This window comes from Dreissena polymorpha, chromosome 2, assembly GCF_020536995.1.
Source record: "Dreissena polymorpha isolate Duluth1 chromosome 2, UMN_Dpol_1.0, whole genome shotgun sequence".
In the NCBI taxonomy this organism is placed as follows: domain Eukaryota; kingdom Metazoa; phylum Mollusca; class Bivalvia; order Myida; family Dreissenidae; genus Dreissena; species Dreissena polymorpha.
The window spans coordinates 126,020,127-126,036,452 of NC_068356.1; the positions used below are offsets into that span (position 1 = coordinate 126,020,127).

The following is a 16,326-nucleotide window of genomic DNA, read 5'->3' on the forward strand; positions in this document are numbered from 1 at the left end:
CTAATTTTAGAAATTCAGCAGACATCATTTTAGCAGAAGACAAATTTCCCAGCATGCAAAGGGTTAAGGCCATGTTTGAATCTTTGTAATTGCCCTGCAGTGACTCCCCCACCTTTTATTGCATACAATCACATTGGCAACTGACAAATGCACATTCCTTTAAGAAAAATATCAAATAAAAAAAATATGTGTCCAGTAAAAGGATCTAGAATACAGTAATATATTCAGCCTAAATATTGTTATTACTTTTAGTAATAGGTACAATTTTTTGGCTTCACCTGATGAAGTATTGTTTTCTGACAGAAACTGCAGCGAGCTGAAGAGAAGATTGAGACTGGATCTCTAGGTTCTCCTTCTACACATTCCAAAATGCAAGGTAGAACATGGCTACCATTTTGGCCTAGTTCTGGGAAAAAGGGACTTAATGCATGTATGTAAAGTGTCATCCTGAATTAGCCTGTGCAGTCTGCATAGGCTTATCAGGAAGACACTTTATGACTAAACTTGATTTTTACTAAGAAGAGACTTCCTTTAAAATCTTTACGCACATGCTTTAAGCCCATTTTTCAAGAACAACGCTTTATTATTTGCACTTGAATATCATGAATAGATACACTCATTTTCATACAATAACACATTGTAAATCATTGAAGTGTTTATCGATTGTCATGTTAGTTTGTAATGGTTAAAGATGAATGAAATCTCCTTTAACAGTTTGTGCAGAAGAGTTTTAATTACAAATTGCTTAATCAATTGAAATACTATAATTCACTATTTCATAAAATAAAAATGCAGTATTCTAAAGTTGTGTGAGTAAATTGAAACTGTCTTTATACCTTGTGAGGGGTTTATTGGAGTTGATCTGTCTGTTTTTCAATCAGTTTGTCTACATGGGATTAATTTTGGGGGCAAAAATAATTTGTTTGCTTAACTAATTAAATTAAAACTTAAAATATGTCATCCACATAAAATGTAAACATGCAAGATATTTTTCCATGTGAAATCTTTAACGCTATCCTGAAAGTGAATTATTTGCCCTTGAACATATATGTAGCTCACAAAGTGGTGAAAGGGTATTAGTCATGGCTGTGAAATTTCTACTTCATGTTTGACTGTTCACTATCTGCTCCAAAAACAAATATGTGTCCCGTCTAGGGGAACTAGGTTAAATGCACATTAAGTCTCATACGAGTTTCGTCTGTGCAGTCTGCACAAGCTAGTCAGGGACGACACTTTCAGATTTTATTAAATTTTTATAACCCCCCCTTCGAAGAAGAGGGGGTATATTGCTTTGCTCATGTCGGTCTGTCGGTCGGTCTGTCGGTCGGTCCGTCCACCAGGTGGTTGTCAGACGATAACTCAAGAACGCTTGGGCCTAGGATCATGAAACTTCATAGGTACATTGATCATGACTTGCAGATGACCCCTATTGATTTTGAGGTCACTAGGTCAAAGGTCAAGGTCACGGTGACCCGAAATAGTAAAATGGTTTTCGGATGATAACTCAAGAACGCATACGCCTAGGATCATGAAACTTCATGGGTAGATTGATCATGACTCGCAGATGACCCCTATTGATTTTGAGGTCACAAGGTCAAAGGTCAAGGTCGCGGTGACCCAAAATAGTAAAATGGTTTCCCGATGATAACTCAAGAACGCTTTTGCCTAGGATCATGACACTTCATAGGTACATTGATCGTGACTTGTTTGTTAACAGGAGTTCTCTTCTAAACTGAAATCCATGTTAAGCAGGAAGTATCATCCTGTATTAGCCTTTGAGGACTACATTGGTTTATCTTGGAGGATACTTTATGATATGCATTTAGCCCTGTTTTCTCAGAGTGCAGATCAAATGTTTGTCCCTTGTAGGCAAGATAGCCCTAGAAGGCAACACAGCCGCCCGCCTCGATCAGCTGGACAAGCGCGAGTCTGAGCTTCTAGACACCCTGGAGCGGAAGAACGAGCGAATCAAGGACCTCACGGAGGAGAGAGACAGGTGGAAACAGCGCTGTGACGAACTAGAGTAAGTGTGGGTCGTCAAGTAAAATGTTTCTATCAAACGTGAAAGTAAAATGTTTCCATCTTATGTGTGTTTAAACCTTTCCTAATCAGATGTCATTTTGAAGCATCTTACGTCCCTTTTAAAATCACATTTAAATTAAGACCTTTTTTAAAGGTTTAAAGGGTTCATTTTCAACCCTAAGATGCAGTAATAACATGCTTATAAGTGACGACACATTTTGCTATATGGTATTATTCATTTAAATCAATGTTCTTTTAAGCTAAAAGCCAATTAAAGCAAAAACTGTTATCCTGATTTGCCTGTGCAAACTTATCGCTCATGCTGGATCTGCGGCATCAAACCTGACGACGGAGTCCACACTGACATGCTGTATGGCAAACTAGGGATACCAGAAGTCACTGCATCACTGAGAGCCAGACGCCTGAGGTGGTATGGGCATATCGAGCGTGCCACCTCTTGCATCAATTCAATCTCGAAGATGGCCATTCCTGGTGCTAGAGGTAGAGGGAGACCAAGAAAATTGTGGTCTGACTGTATTAAGGATGACCTGCACACCTGTGGCATGGGAGACACTGACCCACATAACAGAGGAGCGTGGAAATCAGGGGTTAGACGCTTTAGCCGCCTGCTCCCTACCCCAACTACTGGGACTTATCCCGCAGCAGATGACAAATAAACTCAGGATCAAGTCATGCATTAAACCCTGATATCCCAGAGCAAGGATCTATTTAGTTTTATAGTTTTCCATGCATCCTAATCAAGTGCATTTGTTTCAGGATCTTGTTGTCACATGGATCAGAACAGCATCCCTCTCCTAAAGCAAGGCCAGAGGCAAGAAGGTAAATATTGTTTGCATGAATTACACACTTGAATTGTGTTCTGATACCCTTGCCCTGAGAAAACGGGGGTTAATGCATGTTGCGTCTCAGATTAGCATAATCAGTCTGCACAGGCTAATATGTGACAACATTTTCCACTTACATGGAGTTTTTAGTTCAAAGGAAGTCTGCTCTAAACAAAAATCCAGTTAAGGCGTACTGCACAGGCTAATCTGGGATGACACTTTACACACATGAATTAAGCCCTGTTTTCGTAGAGCAGGGCTTGTATTTATTCTTGGGTTTGTTTTTGCAGGCATTTCACAAGATATATGACATCATGTTTACCAGTAATTTATTAGGAATATTATTGTGTTAATTTAACTTAATTCGAGTTCAAAAATATTATATTGGAAAGTAATGTTTGGTACAAATGAAATCAATTTATTTACTTATTATTGGTACTTTAATATGACATAGTTGAAAAATGTGCCATGGACTGACCTAGTTTTTTCACGAGCCCTTTATTGTTCATCACCCTGTATCTTTCTTAAGCCTCAGAAGCAAATTTAAAATGGCTATACGTAACTTGCAGTCTGTTCCGGTTTAATGCTGTTTGTTGCTCATCAGAATGTAAGGGTTTGAAATGAAGCCTTTAAACCTCAAATATATTTTGAATGTTTTTTAATGATTTAATTTGGCATTTAAAGTGACTACAAGCAAGTCAAAACGGGTATCTGAGTTGTAAAGGGTTAATTCATTATGCATGACCTTTCTATCAAGACCACCCAGTGTGAGATTAACTTATTATCCACCGCCATAGGCGGAGGGATACTGTTTTGGGGTTGTCAATCTGTTCGTCCGTCTTTCTTTCCGTCTGTCCATCTAGAGCCATATCTTGGAAGTGCTTTGGCGGATTTCCTTGAAACTTGGTATGTGTATATATATGGATAAGAGGATGATGCACGCCAAATGGCATTGTACACCATCTGTCAATAACAGAGTTATGGCCCTTTGTATCTTGAAAAATTGCTTTTTAATATATGCATAGAGCTTTATCTCCATTAACACATGAGCCAGAGCCATGAAATTTGCCATAGTTGTTCTCAGTCATCTGGGGTGTCTTCACATTCAACACCCATAATCCTAGGGGCTAAGGTCAAAGTCACACATTGAGGTCAAAGGTCACAAATTTGATGAATTATTCATTATTTCGTCATTTCTTTACTATGCCATGAAACTTGCCATAGTTGTTCTCAATCATCTGGGGGTGCTTCACATTCAACACCCATAATCCTTGGGGCTAAGGTCAAGGTCACAAATTGAGGTCAAAGGGCGTTGTCTATCCGCCCGAAAACTTTTGTGTCCAGAAGCATATTGGCTGGGGATATAAATTCAACGAATGTGCTTGTTATTGGTACTTTTATAATAAGAAATGTTTTAAACATGTTCAAAAGTTTGAACCAGTTTTTCTGAAACCCTTATTTTCTCAGCACCCTGTATCTTTCTTAGATTTCTTATTCATAACCTTATTGTCCAGACCCCCTAGTGCGAGGTCAGGCAGCAGGGTCAAGGACACATCCACACATGACCCCTCAGAGCAGGCCACGCCACGCACCCCCACCCACAGGCCGCCCACGGCTGGGTCCCAGCGACCCTCAACTGCTGGGTCACAGCGACCTCCCAGCGCCAAGAGACGGTCCTCGCTTGATAGCTCTGTGTCCTCAGTGCGCAAAAAGAAGATTGAGGCCTTCAAGGAGAACCGGTCCGCAAAGGTCATCCAGAGGAACTGGCGTTCTCACCAGAACAAAGAGGTGAGAAAATCTGAGATTTGCATGATTTTAGCTGTGTTCTTGGAAAAATGGGCTTAATGCAATAGCGGAAAGTGTCAATGTAACAGATTAGCCTGTGCAGTCTTGACAGACTAATGTGGGATTACACTGTTTGGCTTTTATGGAATTTTCATTTAAAGACAGTATTATATAAACAAAAAACCATTGAAGGTTGAGAGTATGGTCCCTTATTAGCATGTGTGGACTGCACAAGCTGATGTGGGAAGACAATTTACGCACTTGCATTAAGCCTAGTGTTCCCAGAACGTGTTGTCACAATTCCAAATTTTATGTAGAGAGTGTTTATTGGATTAAGTATAATATTTATTTTTGATTCTTAAGTTTTCATATCATTGTTTCTATTTAAATCATTTAATAGCATAAATAACAAGAAAGGTTTTGTGGAAGTATTTGGTATGAAAGTATACATACTTTTAATAATTGTTCTCAAGACAGCATAGTTTTAAGAATAATTCTTGTACATTAAATGTTATTTAGTTAAGCAACATTTATTACGCTTGTGACGCACATTGTAGTAACAATATATTAATTTGATACTGTTAAATCCATGACAGGCCAGCCAGAAACAAATCACGATAGACCAGGTGTCACCTGACATTTCACCGTCACATAAAATCATAAGCATCCCATCTCACATGCACAATGAAAAAACAGCAAAGAAAAGTCTGAGCCAAACTATCAACATTCCTGGTCAAATGTCACAAAATAAAATACAATTATCTGCTTCTGTCAAAGAGAAGCCAACAACAACTTTATCAAATCAACCGTTTACTGATGCAGACATTCACACTGAGGCTAGACAAGTTAAAGACAATAAAGCACATCTTGATCACTTAAGTGGTGATAAAAAGCATACAAAATTAGATGCAGAATTTGGTTGGTTCAACAAAGAAATAAAGGACACTAAAAATGATTTCAATAGCGTTAAAGAGGTCACAAAAGGTCAAGATACTAAAAATCAGACAGAACCTGCTCTAAATAAAAGTAACTTGGCAAAACATGATGCAAAACTTGGTACCTTTAACAAAGAAAACAAGCCTGTAGAACTAAAGAATGATAAAAACACAGAAAAAGGTGATACCAAAGGTCAGCAAGCTAAATATCAGGCTACAAGTTCTCAGGATATGAAAGGTGTTAACTTGGAGAAGCCTAATGACTCTGATGATTACAACCATGTAGGTTACATTGCACTACATGTTTGAAGTGGTCAGTTTGTTTGATGGTTGAAAATACTATTTTTGGTCAATGCAAGGTAACAATGTGGCAAATAATTCAATTGGGTGATTTTCTAAGGTGATTGGGGAAAAACAGCTAAAAAGCCTTATTTTATGTTTTTTGTTTACAAGAAATTCCAGAATACTTGTTTATTGGAATTTGGAATCGGACATCAAATTTAGAATGGACATGATATTTGCAATTTTCTCATGCAAAACTGGGCATGTTATGTTCTTTATTAATTTTTGTAAAATTGTCTCTATACTTTTATATAGTTAGGACTTTTCCATGACTTCGTGCATGCATGGGCACAGTTCCATTTTTCATGGATTTAAAAAAAATGCATGCAAAAATACAGATTTATTGTTAAAAAAAAATGATGAGTTATTTATGCAGGTGTGTATTTTACTGATAATTTGTCAAAACTTATAAAAACACTTAAAATTGCATTTAATGCAATCTAATATTGATGTTTGATTCCAACTTCACGTAACAGTGGGACAGATTTCAATGCATACTTTTACACAAAACACTGTGTGTAGGCTGTGTCCATTTGCAGTTTTGGGCTCGATTGTCACTGATGCTTTCACAAAATGTCCATGTAGATTCTTTGCACATTGCCCATATATCAGGGTCAACAAATATCTCTCTGTTCAATCTTGATATCATTGTGATTATTATGGTGCTAAGTATGTGAAATATTTTCTTTGTGTTTTAATAAAAAGCTCCGAGTTACCAATTATTTTATACTTAGAATATTCCAGGGCTCGCTGGTAGTTATTAATTGTCAATGCACCTTTCAATGACAGACTCATAAAATTAATAAATAAAATTTATATGAGCTGCGCTATCTTGAAAATTGAATTTAATGCATGTGGGTAAATTGTTATCCCAGATTACCCTGTGCAGACCAAACAGGCTAATTAGGGTTGACACTTTCCATTTTTATGGAATTTTTCGTTAACCCTATCAGTGCGGGAACCGAATTTTGAAGGCCTTTGCAAACAGTTTGGATCCAGATGAGACGCCACAGAACATGGCGTCTCATCAGGATCCAAACTGTTTGCTATTCTGATAATATTCTTTGAAAAAATTGACGAAAATGCTCATTTTAGAAATTCAGCAGACGACATTTTAGCAGACAACAAATTTCCCAGCATGCAAAGGGTTAAAAGGAGTTCTCTTCTTAAGGGAAAAAATATTCTATGCAGAAAGGGTCGTCCAAGATTAGTGTGTGCAGACTGAACAGGCAAATGATGGAACACTCCTCACAAGCATTGAGCCCTGTTTGTCATAGTTCGGCTCATATGAATTGTTTCTAGTATTAGTAAACTAGAAGTAGCTTCTAATTCCAGGCATATTTGTCATTGTATTGAACACACTGTTGTATTGCATCGTAAAATTTTCAAGAAAATGCACTCATTATATTATATCTTCAGCGTAATATAAATAGATGTTTAACCCTTACCCACTAAGAAGCAAATAAAAAAGGCATTATGCTTAAAACCAGACCAGATTCTAAGAAACTCTTGGATTTTATACTGTTTGCTTCTCATAAGTATTTAAAGGTTGAAAATGAAGCCTTTTAAACTAGCATCAAGTAAGAAAGGTCTTAAAGTAAATTTCAGTATGTAAGGGAGTACAAACACATAGAAATGCATATCTGAGTTCTAAAGGGTTACTTTATTAACACTGTAACTCCAAGAGATAACAAAATCACTACGCAGTATTGTACAACTTCATAAAATGTTGATTTAAGTTGTACAAATGTAAGTTTAAATAATAGTAAGAATACAGTTTATTGCAACCATCTTTCTAGCAAAAGGCCCAAAATGAGAGAGTTAATAAATTCCGTGAAAAGCATGCTGCCAAAATTATTCAACGTGGGTGGACAAAACACTGTCACGATAAGATTGAGCATGAACGTGAGGAGGTAGGTAGTGGAGGTCATGCATGGATCCCTAAACTGTGTGTGTGCTGTAACCTGGACATAAACTAACCTGTTTGACTGGAATGTTTGGTTGCGCAAGCTATGGCTTGAAATGTTTGGTTGCGCATGCTATATGGCTTGAAATGTTTTGTTGGGCATGCTAGTGTTTATGCATGGGTATTGTTGATCTGCTTAAATGTGTGACTCGTTCTGGGAAAATGGGGCTTTCTGTATGTAGAGACTGCACAAGCTGATATTGGATGATACTTGATGCAGATTCATGGGGCTTTCTGTATGTAGAGACTGCACAAGCTGATATTGGATGATACTTGATGCAGATTCATGGGGCTTTCTGTATGTAGAGACTGCACAAGCTGATATTGGATGATACTTGATGCAGATTCATAACGCTTTCTGTATGTACAGACTGCACAAGCTGATATGGGATGATACTTGATGCAGATTCATAACGCTTTCTGTATGTACAGACTGCACAAGCTGATATGGGATGATATTTGATGCAGATTCATAACGCCGCTTTTTCCCAGAGCAAGGCTCAGGCATTTTTAATTGTGTCTTGTTCTGATAAAACTGGTCATAATGCATGTGCGTAAAGTGCCGTCCCAGATTAGCCGGTGCAGTCAGCACAGGCTAATCAGGGACGACACTTTCCGCTTAAACTTGATTTTCGGTAAGAAGGGACTTCCTTGAAACTAAAAATTCCATTAAAGCGGAAAGTGTCGTCCCTGATTAGCCTTTGCGGACTGCACAGGCTAATCTGGGACGACACTTTACGCACATGAATTAAGCCCAGTTTTCTCAGAACAAGACACAATTAGTCGCCTATCGATTCTTTAAAATTGCCAACAATGTTTTGCTATTCAATTATTATTTTATATGTAGTATAAAAATGAAATGAAGCTATTTTCTTTAAGTGTAAACATTATTACTGACATATGACTGATGTTTTTCACAACAATTAAGGTTGAGTTTTGATTGTATTAAACATGAATGGAATGAAGTACAAGCTTTTTATAGCTTGTTTTGCTAGGAATTATTTCAAACTTGTTATAGCTTGTTTTGCTGGGCAATAGGTTCCAACTTGTTATAACTTGTTTTGCTTGGAATTAGGTTCCAACTTGTTATAGCTTGTTTTGCAAGGAATTAGTTTCCACTTTGTTATAGCTTGGTTTGCTAGGAATTATGCTATAACTTGTTATAGCTTGTTTTGCTAGGAATGAGGTTCCAACTTGTTATAGCTTGTTTTGCTTGGAATGTTGTTTCAACTTGTAATAGCTTTTTTTGCTTGGAATGGGGTCCCAACTTGTTATAGCTTGTTTTGCTAGAAGTGGGATCCCAACTTGCTATAGCTTGTTTTGCTAGGAATGTCGTTCCAACTTGTTATTGCTTGTTTTGCTGGGAATGGGGTCTCAACTTGTTATAGCTTGTTTTGCTTGGAATAGGGTCCCAACTTGTTATAGCTTGTTTTGTTAGGAATGGGGTCCCATATTGTTATAGCTTGTTTTACTGGGAATGTGGTTCCAACTTGTTATAGCTTGTTTTGCTGGGAATGGAGTCCCAACTTGTTATAGCTTGTTTTGCTAGGAGTGGGGTCCCAACTTGTTATAGCTTGTTTTACTAGGAACAGGGTCCCAACTTGTTATCCTCCGCCATAGGCGTAGGGATATTGTTTTGGCGTTGTCCGTCAGTCCTTCCGTCCGTCCGTCCGGCCGGCACTTTTGTGTCCGGAGCCATATCTTGGAAGTGCTTTGGCAGATTTCATTGAAACTTGGTATGAGTATATATATGGATAAGAGGATGATATACGCCAAATGGCATTGTACACCATCGAATAATAATGGAGTTATTGCCCTTTGTATTTTGATAAAATGCTTTTTTTGTGTGTCCAGAGCCATATCTTGTGTCCAGAAGTATAATGGTGGGGGATATCAATTCAACAATTTGCTTGTTATAGCTGGTTTTGCTGGGGTTCTAACTTTTTAAGCTTGTTTTTGCTAGAAATCAGGGACCAAATTGTTATAGCTTGTTTTGCTAGGAATAGGGATCCAACCTGTTGTAGCTTGTTTTGCTAGGAATGATGTTACAACTTGTTAAAGCTTGTTTTGCAAGGAATTATGATCTATCTTGTTATAGCTTTTTTGCTTGGAATTATATTATAACCTGTTATAGCTTCTTTTGTTGGGAATATTGTTCCAACTTGTTATAGCCTGTTGTGCTAGGAAGTATGTTATAAATTGTTATAGCTTGTTTTGCTAGGAATGTGGTTCCAGCGTGTTATAGCTTGTTTTGCTAGGAATGTGGTTCCAACTTGTTATAGCTTGTTTTGGTAGGAATGTGGTTCCAACTTGTTATAGCTTTTTTTGCTAAGAATGAGGTCACAACTTAATATAGCTTTTATTTCTGCGGGACTACATGCATATGCTGAAAAGCACATGCCGATCAGGGACAAAACTGTCTGCTTTTGCTGATTTGTGTGTGTCAAAGAAGTTTCTTTTAAACAAAAAATTTAGTCTAGGCAGAAAGTGTTTTTCCTGATAATCCGGTGTTGATTGCATAAGCTGATCAGGGCCGACACTTTAGGCACATGCATTAAGCCTCATTTTCCAAGTGTGAGGCCCACAGACATTCAACTCAAACAAGTGAAAATATTAATCATATTTTAAACCAGATGAATCCATTCTTGTTTTCAGAGTTCCAGTTTGCACTAACACATGATTCCATTGAGAGTTAATTAAGCACCTTTTTTACCAGAATTGTTAGCACTATATAAAGCAAAATATATGAGCCTCATCATGTGAAAATAGGTCTTATGCCATTATACGGCAAACATAACCCCCCGACCAGCCTGCGCATTTGTGCATTTTGATCCAGGAGTTACTTGGTCCGATTAAAGTCGTGCATGGTTTCATGATGTCATAAGCGGACAGGTGCACAGACTGGTCTGTAGCTATGTTTGCAGCATATGGCATAATACCCATTTTCGCATGACCCAGCTCACATAAAACAATGCCATGTACAACTACCCAATATTACAAAACAATTTAACATATGTCATATTCTAACTCCCTGCATTGTGCTTGTTACTACAGAATCTTATTGTGCTTAGCTTATACAAAATGTTACATGCTAGATTTTGCATTAATATTGATATAAAATAAAAGTTGCTATTTCAAAGCTTCATATAATACTGTGAAATAATTGTGTTGTCTTCTATAATGATTTAACCTATTATGTAATTTAATATTTTGTGAAGGAGCATAATCAAACAAGTTCACCACAGTTTAGTTTAGCAATAAAACTTCTTTTTGAATATTTTACAAAGAGATTCTACATTAAAGAAATATACCCACTGTATGAACAATGTTTCAATTAATGAAAAACATTTGTTTATAATTTATTTACAGTTAATATCACTTTGTAAACAAATTCCATGTTATGACATTTTAACCATCTCAATATCTCATAGTATAAAACTGTTAAATTGTGTTAAGAAATGAAATATTCTCGATGCAAAAGTATACAAAGGCTTTGTATTTTATGTTGCAGATTTTAGTAAGATTTTTTAGAAGCAAATATCCCATGTATGACATGTTTTCAAACATTTACCAGGCAGCAGATTTGATTCGGTCATCATTGCTTGGTCATCGCAACCGACAACAACAGATGTCCCGTCGCCATGACGATGATGATGACGACTACGAGACGGACAATGAGGATTACAACAACTGTGTGGCGCTGATACAGTCAGCCATGAAGGGGCACAACACACGCAAGAATAATATGCGAGATTATGCGTAAGTAAACCTGAAATATAATAGATAATATGCTAGTCTTCCTTGCCAAATACCATTAAGCCTCGTTCTGTGAAAACAGGGCTAAACGCCAGTTCGTAAAGTGTTGTCCCTGATTAGCCTGTGCACTGGCTAATCAGGGACGAAACTTTCTGCTTCTATTTTGCGTTTAAAGGAAGTCTCTACTCCACAAAAATCAAGTTGAAGCAGAAAGTGACACATCATTCATGAGTATTAATATGGTCTAACGGAGGGGGAGGCGTAAAGCATGGTACTTGTCTGATCGTACGTACGTACTTCACCAGCTTGTGTTTTCAACTGCTCTTTAACTTATTGGTGGATCTCACTCAAACTTTTACAGTTGAAGGACTAAATGTGTAGATGATCATATAGACAGGAATTGGTATGTGACTAGTTTTAAAACAATACTGGCTCTATAGAATATATAGTCCCAAATTGTTTGTTTCCAACTCCTCTTTAGTGTCAGTCTGGAAATAGCTCTAAGTTTTACATTTTAATGAGGTTAATGTATAATTTATAAAAAAAGGAACTTTGACATCAGCAAGTTTTGGCAGAATTACGGCCCCTTATCTTTTTGCCCACTGTAATATAAAGTTTTCGAACATGTGTGTTATAGTGGTGACAGTGTCTGTGACTGACTTGCAATTTCTGACACCATGGTGTTTGTATATATACAATCTTCCGTGTTTTTAGCTCACCTGAGCACAACGTGCTCATGGTGAGCTTTTGTTAGCGCCTTTTGTCCGTCGTGCGTCATCAACATTTTGCCTTGTGAACACTCTAGAGGCCACATTTATTGTCCGATCTTCATGAAACTTGGTCAGAACATTTGTCCTATAGATACCTTGACTGAGTTTGAAACTGGGTCATGCTGGGTCACAAACTAGGTCACTAGGTTAAAAAAAAGAAAAACCTTGTGAACACTGTAGAAGTCACATTTGAAGCCCAATCTTCATGTAACTTTGTCAAAATGTTTGTCTAAATTATATGTTGGTTGAGTTCAAAAATGGTTCCGGTCCGTTGAAAAACATGGCCGCCAGGGGGCGGGGCAGTATTCCTTATATGGCTATATAGAAACCAATCATCATGAAACTTGGTCAAAACATTGGTTTCATTGATATCTTGGATGAGTTCGAAAATGGTCCAGATCGGTGAATGGCCGCCTGGGGGGCGGGGCAGTTTTCTCTATATGTATATAGTGAAAACATGTGAACACTCTAGAAGTCACAATTCTGGTCCAATCTTCATGAAATTTGATCAGAACATGTGTTTTCTGGATATGAAGGTTGAGTTCGAAAATGGTTCGGATCGGTAAAAAAACATGGCCGCCAGGGGGTGGGGCAGTTTTCTCTATATGTTTATAGTGAAAACATGTGAACAGTCTAGTTTTGATAAGCAATAATGTTAAAGAAAGATAACCTGTACATACTTTCTAATAGTTAACTAATAGTTAACTCCCTTGTATAAACCTGGGACTTCTTTCATAAAATGTGGTGTACATAAAGACAGTTGTTTGCATGCAATTTAATAAACCTATGTCATAAAATAACTGTTCATTTACGAATGCACTGTAGAGCCTAATCTTTGATCTTTACTGATAAGCCAAGTTAACCTACTGTGTTTTGGTGTATTTAGCAGACTACTGTGCTATGAAACTGTTTCCATGGCAACCTTGTTATTTGGCATTTTCTAAATTAGAAAGACTCTTTTGATTGAAATAACTTTTGTAAATTCTTCTTATTTTTTACATTTGAGTCACTGGAGTTTTTCACTTTCCATAAATTGTGTTCTTTAGATTAAGTTAGACTTATTTTATAAACTAAATTTTTGAAGCACTTCTAGACTAACAGTAACAAATATTTATATCAGTTTTTTTGACAGATTGTGAATTTCTTTTTACATTCATTAAGGTATTTGCTGTATTTGTTCATTTTTAACGATGCATAGATTCTTTAGACTAAAGTTAGTTATTTTTATTAAAGCTGCTTTGGTTTTCACTTATAGATTAATTCTTTGAGTGTATTCAGGCGTATCTGACTGGATGCCTTTGGTTAATTGAATTACAACCAGCAAGTGTGTTAGAAATAAGCGTTCTTTAATTAGACTCGATAAATATTTCCGTATTACAGAAGTGCTCACAAAGTTACATAACTCGTAACCGTCCCGTGACAGGTTCACTTGCGTAAGCGAACGAGACCGCACTACCACAGTTGTTTATAGTAAAACATTGCCCATAAAAACAACACTGAAGAATGAGAAAATAGGAAGAAGTAACATTTGCTGGAAATTGAAATGCTGACAATGGCAATACATATAAGGCTGTTATTCAAGTCAGATTTTGAAATCTCTGCTAATAGTTATATTTTAAATGATTATTTTTGTTTGAAACAAAAAAAAATTAACAAAATATAAATTGATTTAATATTAAATTGCTTCAAAATGTACTAAAACTAAAGGTTACTGAACATTACTTGTTATTTTACAAGCTTTATTACTTAATACACATTTTCAGTTAAAAAAACAACAACACATAATCACAATTTAAAAACTACTATCATAATTTAGGATCAATGAAATATAAGAAAAATATAGGTTTTATAAATAATGTCTGATAATAAATGAAATGCATCCTTTTGAAATAGACAACCCATATCAGCCTCAGACTTTCAACGCCTTTGGCTCTCTCGTTCATTCTGTCAACTGCTGGGCATTTTTCCTTATATGGCTATAGTAAAACCTTGTTAACACTCTAAAGGCCACATTTATTTTCCGATCTTCATGAAACTTGGTCAGAAGATTTGTCCCAATATTATCTTGTTATCTCAGGTGAGCGACTTTGGGCCTTTCAGGCCCTCTTGTTTATTGAAGTTGTAAATGTTTTACAAAGATTACTTTAATGAATATGATTCGCCCTCTGGCAAGACGGGGTTTAATGCATGTGCGTAAAATATTGTCTCAGATTAGCCTGTGCAGTCCGCAGGGATGACACTTTCCACTGAAACTGGATTTTCTCTCAAATGAGACTTCCTTTAAACTAAAAATGCCTTTAAAGATGGAAGTGTTTTTCCTTGCTTTAACCCTCATGCATTTAACCCAGTTTTCCTAGAATGTGGCTTAATCGTTGACTTCCTAAGTAGACAATCCACATTTGACATGTACCATTATAACAGCACTTGTTCATGAAATTACATGTAGTTGTTCAATATTACCCATAGATGTTGTCTTCACCTTATAAAAACGGTAAATTTCCTGTCCAGTTTTTCCTCGACGGGCGAGGAAGATGACGAAGACGAGGTTATGTCCTCTGCAAGTCGCCTACGAGCCTCGTCACGGTCCAGTCGACCCCAGTCCCCTGCCGCCCACAGGCAGCGACCTCAAAGTCCCGCCCCTCACGGGCAGCGACCCCAGTCTGGTAAGTGAACGCTTTCCTGCTCAGAAGCAAAGTTAAAATGGCAATGTGCAACAAGCATAAAACCTGGCCCCGTGTTCTCAAAACATTTTTTGCCTTCGAAAATCGATTTTGCTTGTCATTGAAAATGGATTTTCATTGTAGTTGATAGGCAAAAATGAAAATCGATGTCAGTTAAAATCTATTTTCGATTGCAAAATCATTTTGTGAACACTGGGCAAGAACAGGATGCAAGTTACTCGCAGTCTGTTCAGGTTTTATGCTGTTTGCTGCTTGTCAGTGTCTTAGGGTTGGAATGAAAGCCTTGTATCTAGTAAGAAAGGTCTTTAATTTAATTTGATTTTCCGAGGGACTGCAATCAGGTTAAAATGCCCTTCTAAGCAGAAAGGGTTAACAAAGTAACATTTACCACGTATTACCTTTGCCTTTACTATTGTGCAATTAGGGTATTTCAAACTTGACATTAGCAAAACTTACTTTACTTTTCGCTGAATTAGTCAAAAGCTACAAATCAGCATCTTTGGTTGAAGAAATGCCATTATGCTACAGATTTTCTTTATTAATCCCAACAATATATTAAAACTCATATGAGGACGTTTGATTTAACCATTTCCCACTTAGAAGAAAAGCGAAAATTGCTATGTGCACACAGTATAAACCAGAACAGCCTGCGAGTAACTCACTGTCTGTTCAGGTTTTATGCTGTTTGCTGCTCATCAGTATTTAAGGTTTGGAGATGAAGCTTTAAAAACTTGATTACAGTTAGAAAGGTCTTAAATAAAACTTTCTAGGGGACAACAAATGCGTGAAAATACGTATCTTAGTGGTAAAGGGGTATTGGTGTTAAGTTGGCTATGGAGTAATTTGTGCCGTGGGAGCACTGCTAAGTATTGTAAGTGATTCAAGACTTTAAAGACAAACATTTAAGTTATGAATCCTACTTCTGTCAAATGAGACATCTGGCACTATTATTTTTTTAATTGCAGATTTAACCTATTATCAGCTGTGAACAGAAGTTCTCTTTAATGTTAAAAGTAATGGTTAGCAATATAATTCTATAATGATTTTATTGTATCTTTACAGGTCGCTCAAGAACGTCTTTATCAGGATCTGTCAAGGTAAGCACAATGTGTGACTAGACTGCTAGTGTTTTCTAACATATTAGTTATTGGGATAGGACTTCTTATCTTATATAAATTGGTACAGATTAATGATAAAATGGTTAAAAGTTCTGATCATTCCTCC

The 16,326-nt window shown here is 36.9% G+C and overlaps 1 protein-coding gene across 5 annotated transcripts in view; it reads left to right on the forward strand.

The window, feature by feature from the left end:
• The window catches only part of LOC127868899 (IQ domain-containing protein E-like), a 49,793-nt gene that overhangs the window by 24,418 nt on the left and 9,049 nt on the right, over positions 1 to 16,326 (forward strand). For 4 of the 5 annotated variants that reach the window (XM_052411038.1, XM_052411039.1, XM_052411041.1 and 1 more), the window contains 8 exons: positions 304 to 376; positions 1,870 to 2,023; positions 2,800 to 2,862; positions 4,382 to 4,655; positions 7,729 to 7,842; positions 11,470 to 11,654; positions 14,930 to 15,084; positions 16,165 to 16,199. In XM_052411038.1, the coding sequence (XP_052266998.1) occupies positions 304 to 376; positions 1,870 to 2,023; positions 2,800 to 2,862; positions 4,382 to 4,655; positions 7,729 to 7,842; positions 11,470 to 11,654; positions 14,930 to 15,084; positions 16,165 to 16,199 (1,053 nt within the window). The remainder of the gene's footprint in view (positions 1 to 303; positions 377 to 1,869; positions 2,024 to 2,799; positions 2,863 to 4,381; positions 4,656 to 7,728; positions 7,843 to 11,469; positions 11,655 to 14,929; positions 15,085 to 16,164; positions 16,200 to 16,326) is intronic. The other variant, XM_052411040.1, reaches the window with a different exon arrangement.